At 44.4% G+C, this 21,170-nt stretch overlaps 1 protein-coding gene across 1 annotated transcript; it reads left to right on the top strand.

Moving 5' to 3' along the window:
- Window positions 1-677: 677 nt before the first annotated feature.
- Window positions 678-20,176, top strand: LOC140075630 (uncharacterized). Its single transcript, XM_072121760.1, has 4 exons — window positions 678-993; window positions 4,711-4,834; window positions 17,693-17,766; window positions 19,282-20,176. The coding sequence occupies exons 1-4, from the start codon at window positions 678-680 to the stop codon at window positions 19,833-19,835; spliced, it is 1,068 nt and encodes a 355-aa protein (XP_071977861.1). The 3' UTR covers window positions 19,836-20,176.
- Window positions 20,177-21,170: the final 994 nt, after the last annotated feature.

Raw genomic sequence — 21,170 nt, 5'->3', positions numbered from 1 at the left:
TTGATATTGTTTTTGTAAGGAAAAGTTATACAATTTTCCAATCTACTTACTGTATCAATTCTGCACAGTTTTCTAGATCTCTTCTTGTTGATGGACAGGTAGGGGCATCAGTCCTTTTGAGCTGGCACAGACGTTACTTTGTCAGGCTACGTTCCTGCTTCGCTTATTTGGGGAAGTTGGCCTATGTAAGTGCACATGGAAGTGAAGAGTGAAGCGATTTTAAGAGCGGCGGCTGTCATGTGCGTGTCATACTAGAACACAGCATTGTTTGAAGACCAAACCGCGCTCCCTATGCATATATAAGCATGGCATAACATTCTACAACACCCTAAAGCTCTCTGCAGCCAGGAAATATCTGTTTTTTAACGTTGTTCCTCATGATTCGATTTGGGTCGAATCAAATTTTTTCAAAAAATTCTGTGAATCGGGACAAACCAAATTTCAACAAATTCGCCCATCTCTAACCAGGAGAGACATGATACATATACAGGGTACTGGCAGATGTTTATCTAGAAGGATCTGAGTTTCTGAAGTATGAGGAAGTGCTGGGAGGATTCAGTCTGTGACCAGAGTCCAGGACCATACAGAAGATAAAAACATCTATGACTTTATGAGGGAAGGTAACAAGAAATGCACATTTCAGTCCCGTCAGTCAGTGAGAAGACGAAGAAGACAACATGGACAGCGATGAGATGAGACATTTCATCCAGAACTTCAGCTTTGATAGATGTAAGAGAGGAAGCCAAGGCTTTAACCGGATTCTCATCCAACTCTTTGGCCTCTTAGGTAACGGGAAGTCCTCGTTCATCAACACTTGTATCTACGTCTGGGAAGATCAGCAATTCAAGAACTGGGCGAAGGCATGGGGATCAGATGGAGGGAGTACAACAGAGAGAATCCCATATAAACTGACAGAGAACATCACCCTGGTGGACAACCGAGGATGTGCAAAGATGGATGAGCGCGAATATGGAGAAATCTACGCTCAGCTCGGTGAGTACTGAGGGATCGGTAGTACAAGGGACAAGGAAGCTCAGGAAGAAATTCTTGAATGATGATGTAGCAGATATTTTAGTAGATTTTTCGTATAAAGGAGGATTAATTTTCTGTACTTAGGAAAACGTATATGTACGACCACCCAGATGTCCTTATCACATATCAAAGGGGTCGCCCACTTTCAGCAAATAATTGATATGGTTTGTGTAAGGAAAAGTTATACAATTTTCCAATCTACTTACTATATCAATTCTGCAGTTTTCTAGATCCCTGCTTGTTGATGGACAGGTAGGTACATGAGCTGCTTGACCAACTGCGTGTCCATCAAAAGACCATGGGCAGAGTTCAATGACTGGAAGTAACATCGATGCTTCCAATAGAAGGGCAGCAAGCAGAGATCTAAAAAACCATGAGGAATTGATACAGAAAGTATATTGGAAAAATGTATATCTTTTTCTTATGCAAACCAATCAATTATTTGCTGAAAGTTGACAACCCCTTTTTGACATACAAAGCCTTTCCTATGTTAATAGAAAGCTTCACTATAACACCGCAAGGAAATGCTCCCCCTCCCATCTGACATATGGGGCAATCTTGTAAACTTAGCCCAAAATATTCAGGCTCTTGACCCGGAAATTTTAAATCCGCCAAAATTAAACCAGCCATCAATGGACACCATACCATGTTTCTTCTTGTGGGTATGTGGGGGGGCCACAGCATTTATTTTTAGAGAAACAATTAATTAATTAAATAACCAATAGAAAAAATGCTAAATAGTTGGAACAAAATTCATGCCTCTCTATGCGTTTTGGGGCTAATGAATCCGGGGATAGTCTACTCTCAGCATTCTGACGCTACTCCCCTATCTTCTGTATCTAGGTACAGCCTCCGCTCAGCACTCTCACACTGCTCCCCTCCCTTCTGTATCCAGGGATAGTCTCCTCTCAGCACTCGGACACTGCTCCTCCTCCCTTCTGTATCCGGGGACAGTCTCCTCTCAGCACTCTCACACTGCTCCCCCTCCCTTCTGTATGCAGGGACAGTCTCCTCTCAGCACTCTCACACTGCTCCCCCTCTCTTCTGTATCTGGGAACAGTCTCCTCTCAGCACTCTCACACTGCACCTCCTCCCTTCTGTATTCGGTAATAGTCTCCTCTCAACACTCTCACACTGCTCCTCCTCCCTTCTGTATCCGGGGACAGCCTCTTCTCAGCACTCTCACACTGCTCCTCCTCCCTTCTGTTCCTGGGGACAGTCTCCTCTCAGCACTCTCACACTGCTCCCCCTCTCTTCTGTATGCAGGGACAGTCTCCTCTCAGCACTCTCACACTGCACCTCCTCCCTTCTGTATTCGGGAATAGTCTCCTCTCAACACTCTGACACTGCTCCTCCTCCCTTCTGTATCCGGGGACAGCCTCTTCTCAGCACTCTCACACTGCTCCTCCTCCCTTCTGTATCCGGGGACAGCCTCTTCTCAGCACTCTCACACTGCTCCTCCTCCCTTCTGTTCCTGGGGACAGTCTCCTGTCAGCACTCTCACACTGCTCCCCTCCCTTCTGTATTCGGGGATAGTCTCCTCTCAACACTCTCACACTGCTCCTCCTCCCTTCTGTATCCGGGGACAGTCTCTTCTCAGCACTCTCACACTGCTCCCCCTCCCTTCTGTTCCTGGGGACAGTCTCCTCTCAGCACTCTCACACTGCTCTTTCTCCCTTCTGTGACTGTAGGGACTTGTAAACTTAGCCCAAAATATTCAGGCTCTTGACCCAGAAATTTTAAATCCTCCAAAATTAAACCAGCCATCAATGGACACCACACCGTGTTCCTTGTTGTGGGTATGTGGGGGGGCCACAGCATTTATTTTTAGAGAAACAATTAATTAATTAAATAACCAATAGAAAAAATGCAAAACAGTTGGAACAAAATTCATGCCCATCCGAGCCCTTCGCTTCTTCTTGAGCAAAAACCTTTCACCCGAATGGCGTCAGACATCATGTGGGCCCCTTCATCTCGCCTTCGGGCATGTGAAAATCCACCAATGCTGTGACTTCTGAAAGGAAGACAGAAAGAACAGCCAGAAACCGGAAAACCACCTGTAAACCAAAATTAACCTGAGGGCAAGGGTGGGTGGGCGACTTCACACCGCTCGGTCCTGAGGGCAGAAGGAAAGAGGCCCTGCCATGTGCCCCCAATGCTCTTAAAACCACGGGGCGGGCCCTAATAAGCCCGCCCAATCCAGCCCCTTTTTGGGACCGCCTAAAGAAGGGGCCAATCGCCTTTTTAACCGCCTTCTGCACCATCACCGGAAGTCCCCTACAGTCCCCAGCCCCTTCTCTATGCGATTTGGGGCTAATGAGACTGTAGGGACTTGTAAACTTAGCCCAAAATATTCAGGCTCGTGACCCGCAAATTTTAAATCCTCCAAAATTAAACCAGCCATCAATGGACACCACACCATGTTTCTTCTTGTGGGTATGTGGGGGGGCCAAAGCATTTATTTTTAGAGAAACATTTCATTAATTAAATAACCAATAGAAAAAATGCAAAATTGTTGGAACAAAATTCACCCCTCTCTATGCGATTTGGGGCTAATGAATCCGGGGTCAGTCTCCTCTCAGCATTCTGACGCTACTCCCCTATCTTCTGTATCTAGGTACAATCTCCGCTCAGCACTCTCACACTGCTCCCCTCCCTTCTGTACCTGGGGACAGTCTCCTCTCAGCACTCGGACACTGCTCCTCCTCCCTTCTGTATCCGGGGACAGTCTCCTCTCAGCACTCGGACACTGCTCCTCCTCCCTTCTGTATCCGGGGACAGTCTCCTCTCAGCACTCTCACACTTCTCCTCCTCCCTTCTGTATCCAGGGACAGTCTCCTCTCAGCACTCTCACATTTCTCCTCCTCCCTTCTGTATCTGGGGACAGTCTCCTCTCAGCACTCTCACACTGCTCCTCCTCCCTTCTCTATCTGGGGACAGCCTCCTCTCAGCACTCTCACACTGCTCCTCCTCCCTTCTCTATCTGGGGACAGTCTCCTCTCAGCACTCTCACATTGCTCTCTCTCCTGTCTGTATCCAGGGATAATGTACACTGTTTTGGAGAAGGTTTATCAGGTGGAAGCTTCTGTATTGGCTGATAGATTCTTACAAAACATCATAGTAAACCCCGGGGGCCTCTGTAGGACACGCATCCTCTGCAGCCTCGCAGGGCAGTGGCCATTTTATCTCCATTTGGGATGAATTCCTATCAACTTATACATAGAATGACCTGTGACCTTTCAGTGTCACATTGTTCCTGCTGCACATTTTGCAGATATTTGATTGAGTGTTTGGATCTTTGGGGGGTAAGGAGTCGGTTCTGGCTGCTATAAACATGAACTTTCTATTTTAGTTTTATTGGTGTTTATACAAAATTTCTTGGAACATTCTCTTTTCATAAAACTTTTCTCCTGTATCTGCACCCGGAGAACCGGCTCCTTCCCCCTCATCCTCCGGCCCCTTTCCCCTCATCCTCCGGCTCCTTCTCCCTCATCCTCCGGCTCCTTCCCCCTCATCCTCCGGCTCCGTCCCCCTCATCCTCCCGCCCTGGACAGTTCTCTCACCTTATAATTGGGAATCTACAACAATCTATACAACTACTGAACCTGCCAACCAGCATCAAACCCAAAGTGCCACCAATGTATCTATAACCCCCCCCCCCCTCTGTTACCCCTCCAGGTAACCTGCTGCCCCTCGGGAAGAAAGTGGAATGGGCTAAGGAATTTCAACTGGTAGAAAGAATTACAAGAGCAGAAAAAGAAATCAAATCCTCAGATTTCGTCTTCCCCGTATTTATACACAGGTGAGAACAACTTACACCGAGGGGGCAGTATTATAGTAGTTATATTCCTGTACATAGGGGGCAGTATTATAGTAGTTATATCCTGTACATAGGGGACAGTATTATAGTAGTTATATTATTGTACATAGGGGGCAGTATTATAGTAGTTATATTCTTGTACATAGGGGCAGTATTATAGTAGTTATATTCCTGTACATAGGAGGCAGTATTATAGTAGTTATATTCCTGTACATAGGGGGCAGTATTATAGTAGTTATATTCCTGTACATAGGGGCAGTATTATAGTAGTTATATTCTTGTACATAGGGGGCAGTATTATAGTAGTTATATTCCTGTACATAGGAGGCAGTATTATAGTAGTTATATTCCTGTACATAGGGGGCAGTATTATAGTAGTTATATTCCTGTACATAGGGGCAGTATTATAGTAGTTATATTCTTGTACATAGGGGGCAGTATTATAGTAGTTATATTCTTGTACATAGGGGGCAGTATTATAGTAGTTATATTATTGTACATAGGGGGCAGTATTATAGTAGTTATATTCTTGTACATAGGGGGCAGTATTATAGTAGTTATATGCTTGTACATAGGGGGCAGTATTATAGTAGTTATATTCCTGTACATAGGGGGCAGTATTATAGTAGTTATATCCCTGTACCTGGGGGGCAGTATTATAGTAGTTATATTCCCCCCCTCATCCAAAAATATAACTGCTATAATACTGCCCCCTATGTACAAGAATATAACTACTATAATACTGCCCCCTATGTACAGGAATGTAACTTCTATAATACTGCCCCCTAGGTACAGGGATATAACTACTATAATACTGCCCCCTATTTACAGGAATATAACTACTATTATACTGCCCCCTATGTACAGAAATATAACTACTATAATACTGCCCCCTAGGTACAGGGATATAACCCCTATTATAGTAGTTATATTCCTGTACATAGGGGGCAGTATTATAGTAGTTATATTCCTGTACATAGGGGCAACATTATAGTAGTTATATTCTTGTACATAGGGGCAGTATTATAGTAGTTATATTCCTGTACATAGGGGGCAGTATTATAGTAGTTATATTCCTGTACATAGGGGGCAGTATTATAGTAGTTATATTCCTGTACATAGAGGGCAGTATTATAGTAGTTATATTCTTGTACATAGGGGGCAGTATTATAGTAGTTATATTCTTGTACATAGGGGGCAGTATTATAGTAGTTATATTCTTGTACATAGGGGCAGTATTATAGTAGTTATATTCCTGTACATAGGGGCAACATTATAGTAGTTATATTCTTGTACATAGGGGCAGTATTATAGTAGTTATATTCCTGTACATAGGGGGCAGTATTATAGTAGTTATATTCCTGTACATAGGGGGCAGTATTATAGTAGTTATATTCCTGTACATAGAGGGCAGTATTATAGTAGTTATATTCTTGTACATAGGGGGCAGTATTATAGTAGTTATATTCTTGTACATAGGGGGCAGTATTATAGTAGTTATATTCTTGTACATAGGGGGCAGTATTATAGTAGTTATATTCCTGTACATAGGGGGCAGTATTATAGTAGTTATATTCTTGTACATAGGAGGCAGTATTATAGTAGTTATATTCCTGTACATAGGGGGCAGTATTATAGTAGTTATATTCTTGTACATAGGGGGCAGTATTATAGCAGATATATTTTTGTACATAGGGGGCAGTATTATAGTAGTTATATTCCTGTACATAGGGGGCAGTATTATAGCAGTTATATTCTTGTACATAGGGGGCAGTATTATAGTAGTTATATTCCTGTACTTAGGGGGCAGTATTATAGTAGTTATATTCCTGTACATAGGGGGCAGTATTATAGTAGTTATATTCCTGTACATAGGGGGCAGCATTATAGTAGTTATATTCCTGTACAAAGGGGGCAGTATTATAGTAGTTATATTCTTGTACATAGGGGGCAGTATTATAGTAGTTATATTCTTGTACATAGGGGGCAGTATTATAGTAGTTATATTCCTGTACATAGGGGGCAGTATTATAGTAGTTATATTCCTGTACATAGGGGGCAGTATTATAGTAGTTATATTCCTGTACAAAGGGGGCAGTATTATAGTAGTTATATTCTTGTACATAGGGGGCAGTATTATAGTAGTTATATTCTTGTACATAGGGGGCAGTATTATAGTAGTTATATTCCTGTACATAGGGGCAGTATTATAGTAGTTATATTCCTGTACATAGGGGGCAGTATTATAGTAGTTATATTCCTGTACATAGTGGGCAGTATTATAGTAGTTATATTCCTGTACATAGGGGGCAGTATTATAGTAGTTATATTCTTGTACATAGGGGGCAGTATTATAGTAGTTATATTCCTGTACATAGGGAGCAGTATTATAGTAGTTATATTCTTGTACATAGGAGGCAGTATTATAGTAGTTATATTCCTGTACATAGGGGGCAGTATTATAGTAGTTATATTCTTGTACATAGGGGGCAGTATTATAGTAGTTATATTCCTGTACATAGGAGGCAGTATTATAGTAGTTATATTCTTGTACATAGGGGGCAGTATTATAGTAGTTATATTCCTGTACATAGGGGGTAGTATTATAGTAGTTATATTCCTGTACATAGGGGGCAGTATTATAGTAGTTATATTCCTGTACATAGGGGGCAGTATTATAGTAGTTATATTCCTGTACATAGGGGCAGTATTATAGTAGTTATATTCCTGTACATAGGGGGCAGTATTATAGTAGTTATATTCTTGTACATAGGGGCAGTATTACTAAAGTTATATTCTTGTACATAGGGGGCAGTATTATAGTAGTTATATTCTTCTACATAGGGACAGTATTATTGTAGTTATATTCCTGTACATAGGGGGCAGTATTATAGAAGTTATATTCCTGTACACAGGGCGCAGTATTATAGTAGTTATATCCCTGTACATAGGGGGCAGTATTATAGTAGTTATATTTCTGTACATAGGGGGCAGTATTATAGTAGTTATATTCCTGTACACAGGAGGCAGTATTATAGTAGTTATATTCCTGTACACAGGAGGCAGTATTATAGTAGTTATATTCCTGTACATAGAGGGCAGTATTATAGTAGTTATATTCCTGTACATAGGGGGCAGTATTATAGTAGTTATATTATTGTACATAGGGGGCAGTATTATAGTAGTTATATTCTTGTACATAGGGGGCAGTATTGTAGTAGTTATATGCTTGTACATAGGGGGCAGTATTATAGTAGTTATATTCCTGTACATAGGGGGCAGTATTATAGTAGTTTTATTCTTGTACATAGGGGGCAGTATTATAGTAGTTATATCCCTGTACCTAGGGGGCAGTATTATAGTAGTTATATTCCTGTACATAGGGGGCAGTATTATAGTAGTTATATTCCAGTACATAGGGGGCAGTATTATAGTAGTTATATTATTGTACATAGGGGGCAGTATTATAGTAGTTATATTCTTGTACATAGGGGGCAGTATTATAGTAGTTATATTCTTGTACATAGGGGGCAGTATTATAGTAGTTATATTCTTGTACATAGGGGGCAGTATCATACTAGTTATATTTCTGTACATAGGGGCAGTATTATAGTAGTTATATTCTTGTACAAAGGAGGCAGTATTATAGTAGTTATATTCTTGTACATAGGGAGCAGTATTATAGTAGTTATATTCTTGTACATAGGGGGCAGTATTATAGTAGTTATATTCCTGTACATAGGGGGCAGTATTATAGTAGTTATATTCTTGTACATAGGGGGCAATTTTTATTAGTATAAACAAACAGAAAATATTACAATACATTCTCATCAGAATTAACAAACAGTTAATTAACAAATATCATACTGATCAGAAAATAATAAATTCATAATAATCTTAACTCAAAAAGTCCATTACTGGTAAAAAGAAAAAAAAAAAAAAAAAAAAATGTGGAAATTAATATAATTACTTGATCAGTTACCCCAGACATATGTTCCTCCATAACTTAACATTATTACTCTTCTTTCTAACCTCTATGGATCGTATCCACCTCAGCTCTGAGAGTATTTGGGTTACAGCGGTCATGGGCTGGAAGGACTCGTTGTGTGCAGACACTCTGGTCCTGGTGTGCCAGTGATAGTATTTAATTGTGGTGATGATCAGGTACATGGTCCCTTGGTCTATGCCGGCTACCTGTGGTGTTACCCCATAGATGATCTCTGGGTAGGTCAGAGACTGCAGTCTTCCTATTTTGAGTCTGTGGGACACCTCCTGCCATATCTGCCTCCCTCCCGGGCACTCAGTAGTGAAATGCTCCATGGTCTCCTCCTGCTGACATCCCAAGGGGCACAAACGCTCAGAGAGACTCAAGAATTTTAAATTGCCCCTGACAAAGAGCCTCCCATGTAAGGACAACCAGGCGATATCAAAGAGCTTTGCAGGGAGTCTCAGACTATTGAGGAACCTCAGGCTTTCCTGCAGGGTGGCCGTTGTGCAGTCCCTCAGAGCTGGCTGTACTGTATAGAAGGTCCTACAGATATTAGTGTACAGCTCCTTCCTGGTCCTACTCTCCAGATAGGTCTTATCTATTCTCCACTTTTTCAAACACCGTATCCCATACTCCAGATACTGGGGGAGGAAGCCAGGAGTCCATCGGCCCCTCTTGAGACTGCCGCCTCGCACCCAAGACTCTGCAAAAGGCAATATCCAGTCCCTGACACTACTTACCCACAGGAGACCATTGTTTGAGTCCAGGCAACCGAAATTAACTTTCAGAAACATGGAGTCAAAGAAAACCCTTGGATTTAACATATCCAGCCCACCCTCTCTCCTCTGCAGGTAGGTGATCCCTCTTTTTACTGGGTTCAACCTGTTCCCCCATAAAAGCTGGAAGAACAGGCTAAAGAGCCTAGCGGAGAAAGATTCTGGCAAAGGAAATACGACAGAGACGTAGAGGAAGACAGGGACCAGGTAAGTCTTCATCAGAGTAACCCTTTCTCTATAGGTCAGCCTCCAGTTCTTCCATCGCTGAACCTTTACATTTCCGGTTTCCAACTTCTCTTCCCAATTTAGTTTGGCATTATCTTCCCTCCCGAATTTAATCCCAAGGATCTTAATATGGGTGGAGGCCTTGGCGAATTGTGGCAGATCAAAGCCAGGAGCAGTATCCAATGTCCAGAAAGCTTGACTCTTCTCTAGGTTGACCAGAGACCCGGAGGCCTCTGAGTAACTTCTGATGGCTGCAGACAACATCTCCACCTCACGAGGTTCAGATATCACCACAGTCACATCATCCGCGTAGGCGACTACCTTCAAAGGCAAGCAATGGGGGACCGGCACCCCTCGAAAATCACACCGCTGCAGTGATCGCAGAAACAAGTCTATGGCAAACACATACAGCAGTGGACTCAGGGGGCAGCCCTGTCGTACCCCTGCCTCTACTTCAAAAGTGTCCCCCTGCCAACCATTGATCAGAGGAAAGCTCTTCGCCTCTCTGTACAAAGTTCTCAGCCAATCTATAAATTGTCCCGGAATACCGTACTTTGACAAAGTGGCCCATAGATAATCGTGATCAACCCTGTCAAAGGCTTTAGCCTGGTCCAGACCTACAACATATCTCCCACACCTCAGAGCTTTACATCTCTCAAACATCTCTCTTATCGAGATGACTGCTCCAGAGATGTTCCGCCCTTTTACTGTGCCGTACTGAGAGCCTGCCAACAGTGCCGGGGACAAACAGACTAATCTAGAGAATAGAATTTTTGCCAGAATTTTCCTGTCGACATTCAAGAGGGCGATCGGCCTCCAGTTCTTGATGTCGCTAGGCTCCTTACCTTTGGACAGCAGAATTAGCGATGAGACCCTCATGGATGGAGGCATCAGGTGATTTTCTAGACAATTGGTAAACACATCCACAAGGATCGGGGCTAAGAGGTCTCTGAACTTCTTATAGAATTCACATGTTATACCATCAGGACCTGGTGCCTTCTTCAGATATAACTTATCAATGGCCTCTTTAACCTCCTCCTCTGTTATTCCTGCTGTCAAAGGAGAAAAGTCCAAATCTTTAGTGTCAGGGCCTGGAGTTGCCTCCAAGAATTGAGCCATTTTGTCTTTATCCAAAACCTTCTTCTGAAATAACTCAGCATAGTAGGATCTCACCACCCCCAGGATACCCTCCCGAGATTCCTGTAAAACTCCCTGGGAGTCAGTGAGACCTGTGATCGATTTCTTGGCCACACGTTCCCGGCAATTTTCATATGGATCAGGCACGCTCAGTTTTCCGTAGTCCCGCTCGATAACCAGGGACGTGTAGCGGCTGTACTGATACTGCTTTATTTCAGACTTCAGTCGGTCAATCTTTTGTTTGTCCCCCCCTCCCGCCGAATACAGTGACTCCAATTCTTTCCGCAGCTTGAGATACTGGCTGTACTTACTCTTACCCTTTCTCACTGACAGTCTCTTTAAGAGGGACCTGATCTCCTCCTTGACGTTCTCCCACCAGTCAGATATGTTGTCATAAAAGTCCTGTCTCTGGAGCTGTTCCTGAAAAAGGGAGTGGATACAATTCCGGACATAGGCATCATCCAGGATGCTAGAATTGAGCCTCCATAACCCCCGACCAATGTCCGAGCGGTTAGTGGCTCCTAGGTGAAACAATAAGATAAGATGATCAGAATATGGAACAACCTTCTCGCTTATACCACTAACATTCTCTGAGGGACTCACAAATGCCATATCGATCCTGCTGTGCCTGTCAGCACACGTATAGGTGTACCGAGGCTTCCTCCCGTCCAAGGTAAATACATCACGTAGGTTTGCCTGTGATAATATGCTCTGTAGGACCCTGGAGTCCCTGACCACTGCTCTGCCTGAGGACCGGTCACCTGAAGTCATGACAACATTAAAGTCGCCCGCCATTATCACAGGGATAGAGGTAAATAAATGCTGCTTCACCTCATTGAACAGCTGGATTCTCTCTGTCACTGTCTGTGGGCCATAGATGTTGATCAGCCGGAGCCGCCTACCATGGATGGTCACTTCTAGCACCAGGCACCTCCCCATATCGACCTCCGTCAGCCTGTGCACCGTCACGTCTGTGGTGTTAAACAGTATGGCGACCCCGGCGTACGGCTCCACAGCCAGTGACCAGTAAGAAGGACCAGACCGCCACTCACGCTCAGCCTCACGGAGATGCCCCAAGGTGGTCAGACGGGTCTCCTGCAGGAAGATGACATCAGCGTCCAGATATCTCAGGTGGTCATATACTGCGTGTCTGGTCCTTCTTACTTTAATGCTGTTGACGTTGCTGGAAGCAACTTTTAGAGAGAACCCAGCCATTACAACGATAAAGAGCAGAGCAGCGACCCCCATCATCATGAGTCAGAGTCAAAGTCCCCCTGTCTTCCACCTGTCTCCATGTCTGAATCCTCAGCGGTCTCTACAGGAGGGGGCTTCTTCTTAGTTGGAGGATCCCCTGTGTCCACCTCACACTCATTATCAATTCTTTCTAGCTCTTTTTCAAAGTCCCCATCAGACTCTGACAGAGCATCAAACCTGTTGGAGAGGACCATGACCCCGGCATCACCGCTAGACTTCCTCCTGGACTTAGGCTCCGCACTGTACTCCTCAGGCCTACGGGAGGATTTATCTTTTTTCTTCCTTTTATTCTTTTTCACCTCCTCATATTCAGTAGATGTTACAGAGGTGGCTGCCTGAGGCTGGTCGTGGGTTACAACCTCCACACTCCCCTGAGCGCTGACTGACTGCTGGGGTTCTGCATCACCTGACCCCTGTACCTCCCGCCTGGTCAGAATTTGCCCCGACACCAGGGCCTCCTCCTCTAAGGCATCTGCCTCCTGCACCATTTCATCATCAGAAAAATCCCTGGCGATGTTATGCCAGGCCTCCGGGCAATCCTTGTGCGGGTGGCCCATCTCTCCGCAGAGGTTGCATCTGACCATTTCACAGGTGGCACTGAGATGGCCGACCTCCCCACACAAGTTGCATTTTACTACTGTACATACTTTGGCCACGTGACCGATCGTACCACACCTGAAGCACTTCCGTGGTTGTCCGGGATAGAAGCAGACGCCCTTTTCTCTGCCTATATAGAAGGAGTTAGGGAGGTGCAGGGTAATGTTGTTAAACTGCCTCAACTTCACCAGAACCTTCCACCCTCCAGTCCAGATACCGTCGGCGTCTCGGTTCTTAGTGAGGTCAGACAGCAGATCACAATGGCGCCTGAGCCACACTAGAATGTCCTGAGGAGGAACCGACTCGTTCCAGAATATCACATTGACCACCACGGTACCTGGCCTGGATATGGGGACGAACACAAACTTGCTCCAACCATCAGTGTCCCTGAACCGGGGGAGTTTATCCCAGAACCTGTCCAGACTTGACATTAGCTTAAAGCTGACATCATAGCCCTGTCTGTCTGGAAGGTTGATGACTGCCAGGATATCATCTGGTGAGAACCCCATCTGGTGACAAAGGAGATCCCGCACCACAAACCTCCTATCCGGGAGATCTTCCTTTGCGCCTCTGTTCTTAAAGCGCACCACATTCCTCCTTTTGAACGCCTGCCCGGAGTAGTGTGCGCCGGAGGTGAAGGAGGGAGCGCCGCGGCTCCAGGCGTTTTTAGGAGGTTCCGGATGGGGCTCACTACGGGTATTGGGGGGAGGGTCTGATCTAGAGAGACCTGACTTTACAAGGGGGCTCGATGTTAAAGGGGGGAAGTCACAAGCATCATTCTGCGCCACCCCCTGCCCCCCATCCACCTCTATGTTATCCTCCGGTGGCTGTACCTCCCAGATAGACTGAGGGTCCCCTCCATCCCCCAACCCCGCAGGTAAAGCAGAATGTCCTACAGTGTCCCCAGTCTCAAGCACGTTAGAGTTCTCCTGGGTCACCGCATCACCCTGACCCATAGATAAAAGTTCACCATCTTGCTGCTGCACAGACACTGCTGGGACTTGTGGTACTACAGGTCCATGCACCTGCTCTGGGACTGCTGCAGAGCTCTGCGGCTGATCTGGTGTCTGTCCCTTCTGGAATGAGAAGCTCGCAGGCCTGAGAATCTGTGTCACACGTTGGGGTACATCTGGGGGGACAGGTCCTGCTTGTGCTGTAGGGGCCCGGGGCCCAGAGTCACCGCTTTGCCTCTGCTGGGAGAAGCGCTCCTGGTTCCTGTAAGACTCGGCCAGGGGTCCCATCCTCTCCAGGACACAGTCCATATCCCTGACCACCTGTGCCAGCTCTATGCCTAGTCCCTGCAGCTTGGAGTTATACAGGGTGCTGCTCTCAGGGTGCGCAGTTCTAAGTGAATACATACAGTCAATTTGCAATTGCAGCATTTTCTTGTGATTAGTCAGCTCCCCCATCCTCCTTACCAGAGTCGGTATCTCCTCCGCCAACTGCAGCTCCGGTGCCCGCGCGGTCTCCTTCCCCTGCTTTGCTGGTCTGGGTGCAGCTCCAGATGGTTTGGGTGCACCTGTCTCCTTCCCAGGCTTGTGGCTTGCACTTGCAGGGGCCTGTTCACACATAGCAGTGCTCATGGTAACACTCTGTGGCTTTACTGCTGACCTGGTGCGGCCTGTGCAGGCCATGCTGGACACCACATCCCTCTGCTGCAGGTTCTCTCACAGGGTCTGTCTCTCCAATGATGTTCTCCTCTGTCTGGGTGCAGGAGTGGGGGGCTGTGCACCTGCTGCTGATCTCACACTCTGCTGCATCACCTGAGCTCCTCCACGCTGGCTGCTCATAGAACTTGACGCTTTCATTGCTGCTTCAGTTACTTCCACTTTTTCATTCTTTCTCACCACAACCGCATTGTCTGCAATCTGTCCACAATCTTTACTGCTTACTTTGGGATTTGCATCCCTAGAAGGTTTTTGGGAGTTCACTCCCGGTGTAGGCCTGGAAGCCTGGGCCTTGCCTGGGGAATCTCCCCACCCAGGGTGGCCCCGCCCTGGGCTAGCTCCAGACATGCAGAGACTCAGGAGATCAGCTCATACACGTCCTCACAGCAAGGGGGCAGTATTATAGTAGTTGTATTATTGTTCATAGGTGGCAGTATTATAGTAGTTATATTCCTGTACATAGGGAGCAGTATTATAGTAGTTATATTCTTGTACATAGGGGGCAGTATTATAGTAGTTATATTATTGTACATAGGGGGCAGTATTATAGTAGTTATATTCTTGTACATAGGGGGCAGTATTATAGTAGTTATATGCTTGTACATAGGGGGCAGTATTATAGTAGTTATATTCCTGTACATAGGGGGCAGTATTATAGTAGTTATATTCTTGTACATAGGGGGCAGTATTATAGTAGTTATATCCCTGTACCTGGGGGGCAGTATTATAGTAGTTATATTCCCCCCTCATCCAAAAATATAACTGCTATAATACTGCCCCCTATGTACAAGAATATAACTACTATAATACTGCCCCCTATGTACAGGAATATAACTTCTATAATACTGCCCCCTAGGTACAGGGATATAACTACTATAATACTGCCCCCTATTTACAGGAATATAACTACTATTATACTGCCCCCTATGTACAGAAGTATAACTACTATAATACTGCCCCCTAGGTACAGGGATATAACCCCTATTATAGTAGTTATATTCCTGTACATAGGGGGCAGTATTATAGTAGTTATATTCCTGTACATAGGGGCAACATTATAGTAGTTATATTCTTGTACATAGGGGCAGTATTATAGTAGTTATATTCCTGTACATAGGGGGCAGTATTATAGTAGTTATATTCCTGTACATAGGGGGCAGTATTATAGTAGTTATATTCCTGTACATAGAGGGCAGTATTATAGTAGTTATATTCTTGTACATAGGGGGCAGTATTATAGTAGTTATATTCTTGTACATAGGGGGCAGTATTATAGTAGTTATATTCTTGTACATAGGGGGCAGTATTATAGTAGTTATATTCCTGTACATAGGGGGCAGTATTATAGTAGTTATATTCTTGTACATAGGAGGCAGTATTATAGTAGTTATATTCCTGTTCATAGGGGGCAGTATTTTAGTAGTTATATTCTTGTACATAGGGGCAGTATTATAGCAGATATATTTTTGTACATAGGGGGCAGTATTATAGTAGTTATATTCCTGTACATAGGGGGCAGTATTATAGCAGTTATATTCTTGTGCATAGGGGGCAGTATTATAGTAGTTATATTCCTGTACTTAGGGGGCAGTATTATAGTAGTTATATTCCTGTACATAGGGGGCAGTATTATAGTAGTTATATTTCTGTACATAGGGTGCAGTATTATAGTAGTTATATTCCTGTACATAGGGAGCAGTATTATAGTAGTTATATTCCTGCACATAGGGGACAGTATTATAGTAGTTATATTCCTGTACATAGGGGGCAGTATTATAGTAGTTATATTCCTGTACATAGGGTGCAGTATTATAGTAGTTATATTCCTGTACATAGGGGGCAGTATTATAGTAGTTATAGTCTTGTACATAGGGGGCAGTATTATAGTAGTTATATTCCTGTACATAGGGGGCAGTATTATAGTAGTTATATTCTTGTACATAGGGGGCAGCATTATAGTAGTTATATTCCTGTACATAGGGGGCAGTATTATAGTAGTTATATTCCTGTACATAGGGGGCAGTATTATAGTAGTTATATTCCTGTACATAGGGGGCAGTATTATAGTAGTTATATTCCTGTACATAGGGGGCAGTATTATAGTAGTTATATTCCTGTACATAGGGGGCAGTATTATAGTAGTTATATTCTTGTACATAGGGTGCAGTATTATAGTAGTTATATTCCTGTACATAGGGGGCAGTATTATAGTAGTTATATTCCTGTACATAGGGGGCAGTATTATAGTAGTTATATTCTTGTACATAGGGGCAGTATTATAGTAGTTATATTCCTGTACATAGGGGGCAGTATTATAGTAGTTATATTCCTGTACATAGGGGGCAGTATTATAATAGTTATATTCCTGTACATTGGGGGGCAGTATTATAGTAGTTATATTCCTGTACATAGGGGGCAGTATTATAGTAGTTATATTCTTGTACAGAGGGGGCAGTATTATAGTAGTTATATTCTTGTACATAGGGGGCAGTATTATAGTAGTTATATTCCTGTACATAGGGGGCAGTATTATAGTAGTTATCTTCTTGTACATAGGGGGCAGTATTATAGTAGTTATATTCCTGTACATAGGGGGCAGTATTATAGTAGTTATATTCCTGTACATAGGGGGCAGTATTATAGTAGTTATATTCTTGTACATAGGGGGCAGTATTATAGTAGTTATATTCTTGTACATAGGGGGCAGTATTATAGTAGTTATATTCCTGTACATAGGGGGCAGTATTATAGTAGTTATATTCCTGTACATAGGGGGCAGTATTATAGTAGTTATATTCTTGTACATAGGGGGCAGTATTATAGTAGTTATATTCCTGTACATAGGGGGCAGTATTATAGTAGTTATATTCCTGTACATAGGAGGCAGTATTATAGTAGTTATATTCCTGTACATAGGGGGCAGTATTATAGTAGTTATATTCTTGTACATAGGGGGCAGTATTATAGTAGTTATATTCCTGTACATAGGGGACAGTATTATAGTAGTTATATTCCTGTACATAGGGGGCAGTATTATAGTAGTTATATTCCTGTACATAGGGGGCAGTATTATAGTAGTTATATTCCTGTACATAGTTGATATTGTGATGTAAGAGCTAGATATAATGATTTCTCATGTACCTTGTTCCTATTGTAATTGATTATTTTGAGATTTTTGTTATTTATTCTTTTTTAGTGTAAGAAATGAAATCACATTGCAGGAGAAGGAGGATCTAAAATCTTTATTTCACACTGCACAGATGCTGACAGGTATTATACATGTGTAATAATAAGGGGGTGCTGACTGTAGGACCCTAGGGTGTTACACCTGATGCGGCCCCTGGATGTTTCAGACAAGTTCTGTGATGCAAGGATGCGCGGATACAACCACCATTGCTTTTACTTGAAGAGGTTTGATTCTGGGTTCTCCTCATTGATTTTAGGCTTTTCCTCATAAGTGTCTCAGCTTCTGCACTCGTTACAATGGTCACTGGGATGTAGGAAGGCATTTTCTGAGCCATGAGCACAGCAGAGGCTCCTCATTATAATATCATGGGACCTCTAGATCCGTAGACATCACTTTTCAGTAGTCATTATTATGAGAACTATTTAGAGTCTTGTGCTGGCTTCAGGCGAGTGTTCGGTCTCTGGAGGTTTGGACTTCCCACCTCCCAGCGGGACATCAGTTCTATAGTGATATCACAGAGAAGGACATCAGTCCACAGGGAGGTGGTGACTCGCAGGACCCTACAGTAGGTCACTAGATTATTCGTGAGATGTGGCTGCACCTCAGTAACAGCAATTTTTTGCCTCCATAACAAGCAGAGTCCAGAATCATATCTGGTACCTATGGAGACCCAGGAAGAGATTGCTGGAGGTGTATCCTGGTTCCTTATGGCTCCTGCACTGCAGGGTTCTGTTACTGTACAAAGACTGTACGGAAGGAAACTGTAAAGCTTCTGGGGGAGTGGATCCTCTAAACCGCAGCGGACGATGACGTAAGCCGAAACCAGGGAACGGAGTCTCAGTCGTACCCAGTTTTCACCAGAGCCTCCGCATAGCGGGTTGGACTTGTTGCGGTGTGGTGCCACCAGGTCGTTCCACAGGGGCGACTTTGTCCGCAGTGGCAGCCAAGGCGTAGCACAAAATCATCAGCCAAACTCATGGTCGGGAACAGGCAGGAGGTCAAGACGGCAGCACATGATCGGGGACGTAGCAATTGGTCTGGACAGGCAGCGGAGGAGCGGAAGTCACAAACGGGGTCACAACGGGAAATCACAATAACAGCGCAGGGCATGAGACAAAGATTTTTCTAAGGCACAAGGCACGAATATCTGTCAGGATGTGCAAGGAGAAGCTTGTTTGTGCTGGCCCTTTAAATTTTCTGCCCTAGTAGACGTGGATGAGCACGCGCAGGCCGAGGTCCAGAATCAGGTGCGGGGAGAGGTAAGCCGCGGGAGCACACATGGAGGGGCACGGGTGAGCCCATGACCTGAGATATGGGTCGCGGGAGCACCTGTGACAGAAACCACTTTGACCAGTGTGGTCCCTCCCTGTGACGGACAGTATTCAGTACTCAGAATGTGTAGACTTTGCACACGGTCCCTCAGATCTCAGGTTCCTGGACTTCTGTGGTTGAGGGATGGGGTGGGGATCAACTTATTGTTGTACTGGACTTGTCTAAACCCTAATAGTGCATTTCCATAGTCTAAACCCTCAGTGCAGTAGAAGTCCCCAGGTCAGGCTTGAGCTCCTCTGATTTGTCTCTTGTACCTTCTATTCCAGGAGTTTTTCCTATAGTCGTCCTCACCCGTAAGACAGCCGGATCCTTGATTGCAACAGAGGGAATATTCAGGGACATCGGGGTGGACAGGATCTTTTCATTTGAGAATTACACCCAAAAAGATCACATGAAAACCAGAGGAAAACACGAGGAGCTCCTGAAGTTCTTGTGTGAAGTCATTAAGGACGTTCAGTTTCGTGTAGAGAAAATCCCTCGAGATCCAGTGAAGGAGACGGCAGAGAGGAGGAAATTTGTCCTCAAATATGTCCATGAGGCTGATATGAGGGCAAAGCAGAGGGAAGAAGAGAACAGAAAGGCTAAAGAGAAAGCTGAGAGGGAGAAGATACTAAGGGAACAGGAGGAGGCGAGGAGGAAACAAAGAGAGAGAGAAGAACAGAAGCTGCAGGAGGACCTGAGAAGAAAACAACAGGAGCTGGAAAGGATTAAAGAACAGGAGAGCCAAGATCAGAAAGCAAAAGAGCTCCAGGCCGAGAAAGAAGCTCAGGGAGCGAAGAAACCAAATAGATTTCTCGCCATCTTTAAAAGTAAGAAATGAAAGAAGATTTATGATCCAAACCTAAGGAGCCAAGAGTGATAAGACCGATGGACACAGATACCATATGTCTCCCGGGTCCAAGCTGTATCTCAGCATCTCCTGCTTGTTCCGGGTCATTTACAAAAAGTTGATTTCCTTCTAAAAATGTTCTTTTTACGCCAATTAAAGAGAACCTGTCACCAGGGACCTCATTTTCACTACAGACTGGTTACAGAATCCTCTGTATGGTCCCAGGGGTTGGGCTTTGGATTGGATGCATTTCAAAAAACAATACGTGATTTGTCTGTGCTGCTCACTCCTCAACTCTCAGCCCCCACCTTTATGCTCCTTTACAGAAACCGAGCTCACAGCACAGTTGGGGAGGGAGGAGCTGTACAGGAGCACAAAGGTGGTGGCTGAAAGCTGAGGAGTATGCAGCACGGACACGTTATATATATTTTTTAAATGCATGAAAACCAAAGCCCAACCCCTGGGACTACAAAGAGGATTCTGTCAGGGAGTAAGGTAAGTTATAATACACGATTATATTGTAATGCACATACTCAGAGAAAGTAGAAATACATATGTGCACTGCAGGAGTAATGGGCTCCTGCATCCTGTCTGTAGTGAAAATAAGGTCCCTTGTGACAGGTTCCCTTTATAAACCTGTGAAGAATAAATACTATTCCACAAGAAATGAGGCAGCAGGATGAAATATCCAGTCCGACAGACGGGTTCATGCCAGAGAATCCACCGGCCAATGGGAATCATCCCAGTTCTATTGCCATAATGCACTGAAATGATGAACACAATGGGGCACATTTACTTACCGGTCCATTCGTGATCTAGTGGCGCGTTCTTCGATGATGATTCGGGTCTGCCGGGATTCACTAAGGTCCGTGCACCCGATATCCACCAGGTGTCGCTGCTGCGCCAAGGTCCGCCTGAGTTCACCATCCTCTTCCTGGTGTATGTAAGTGCGTGTCAAGCGACACTTTTTAAAAAAATAGCGCTATTTTTTCGAATCCGTCGGGTTTTCCGACGCCCATGCCCCCCGTTTTTTGTCGCATGCAAGCCGGCGCCGATGCGACACAATCCGATCACGTGCGCCAAAAACCCAGGGTAAAACTAAGATTCGGAAAAGCGGGATTCGGACCCTTAGTACATGTGCCCCAAGATGTGGAAACACTGACACCATGACACATACATGAAGTAACGGTGCATGGAACAGCATTGCGTAGAGTTTGAGGGGCTCCTGTGGGGCTACTCGCCAGGTTTGATAACCCCATACAGAGATCAAAGGTGATGGCGATTTATACAAAACTTTAACGGGTAAAGATAAAACCCTAATAGGGT

Source organism: Engystomops pustulosus, chromosome 8 (genome assembly GCF_040894005.1).
Source record: "Engystomops pustulosus chromosome 8, aEngPut4.maternal, whole genome shotgun sequence".
NCBI lineage: Eukaryota > Metazoa > Chordata > Amphibia > Anura > Leptodactylidae > Engystomops > Engystomops pustulosus.
Note: the sequence above shows the minus strand (reverse complement) of the source record. Positions and strands in the feature narration are given on the sequence as shown.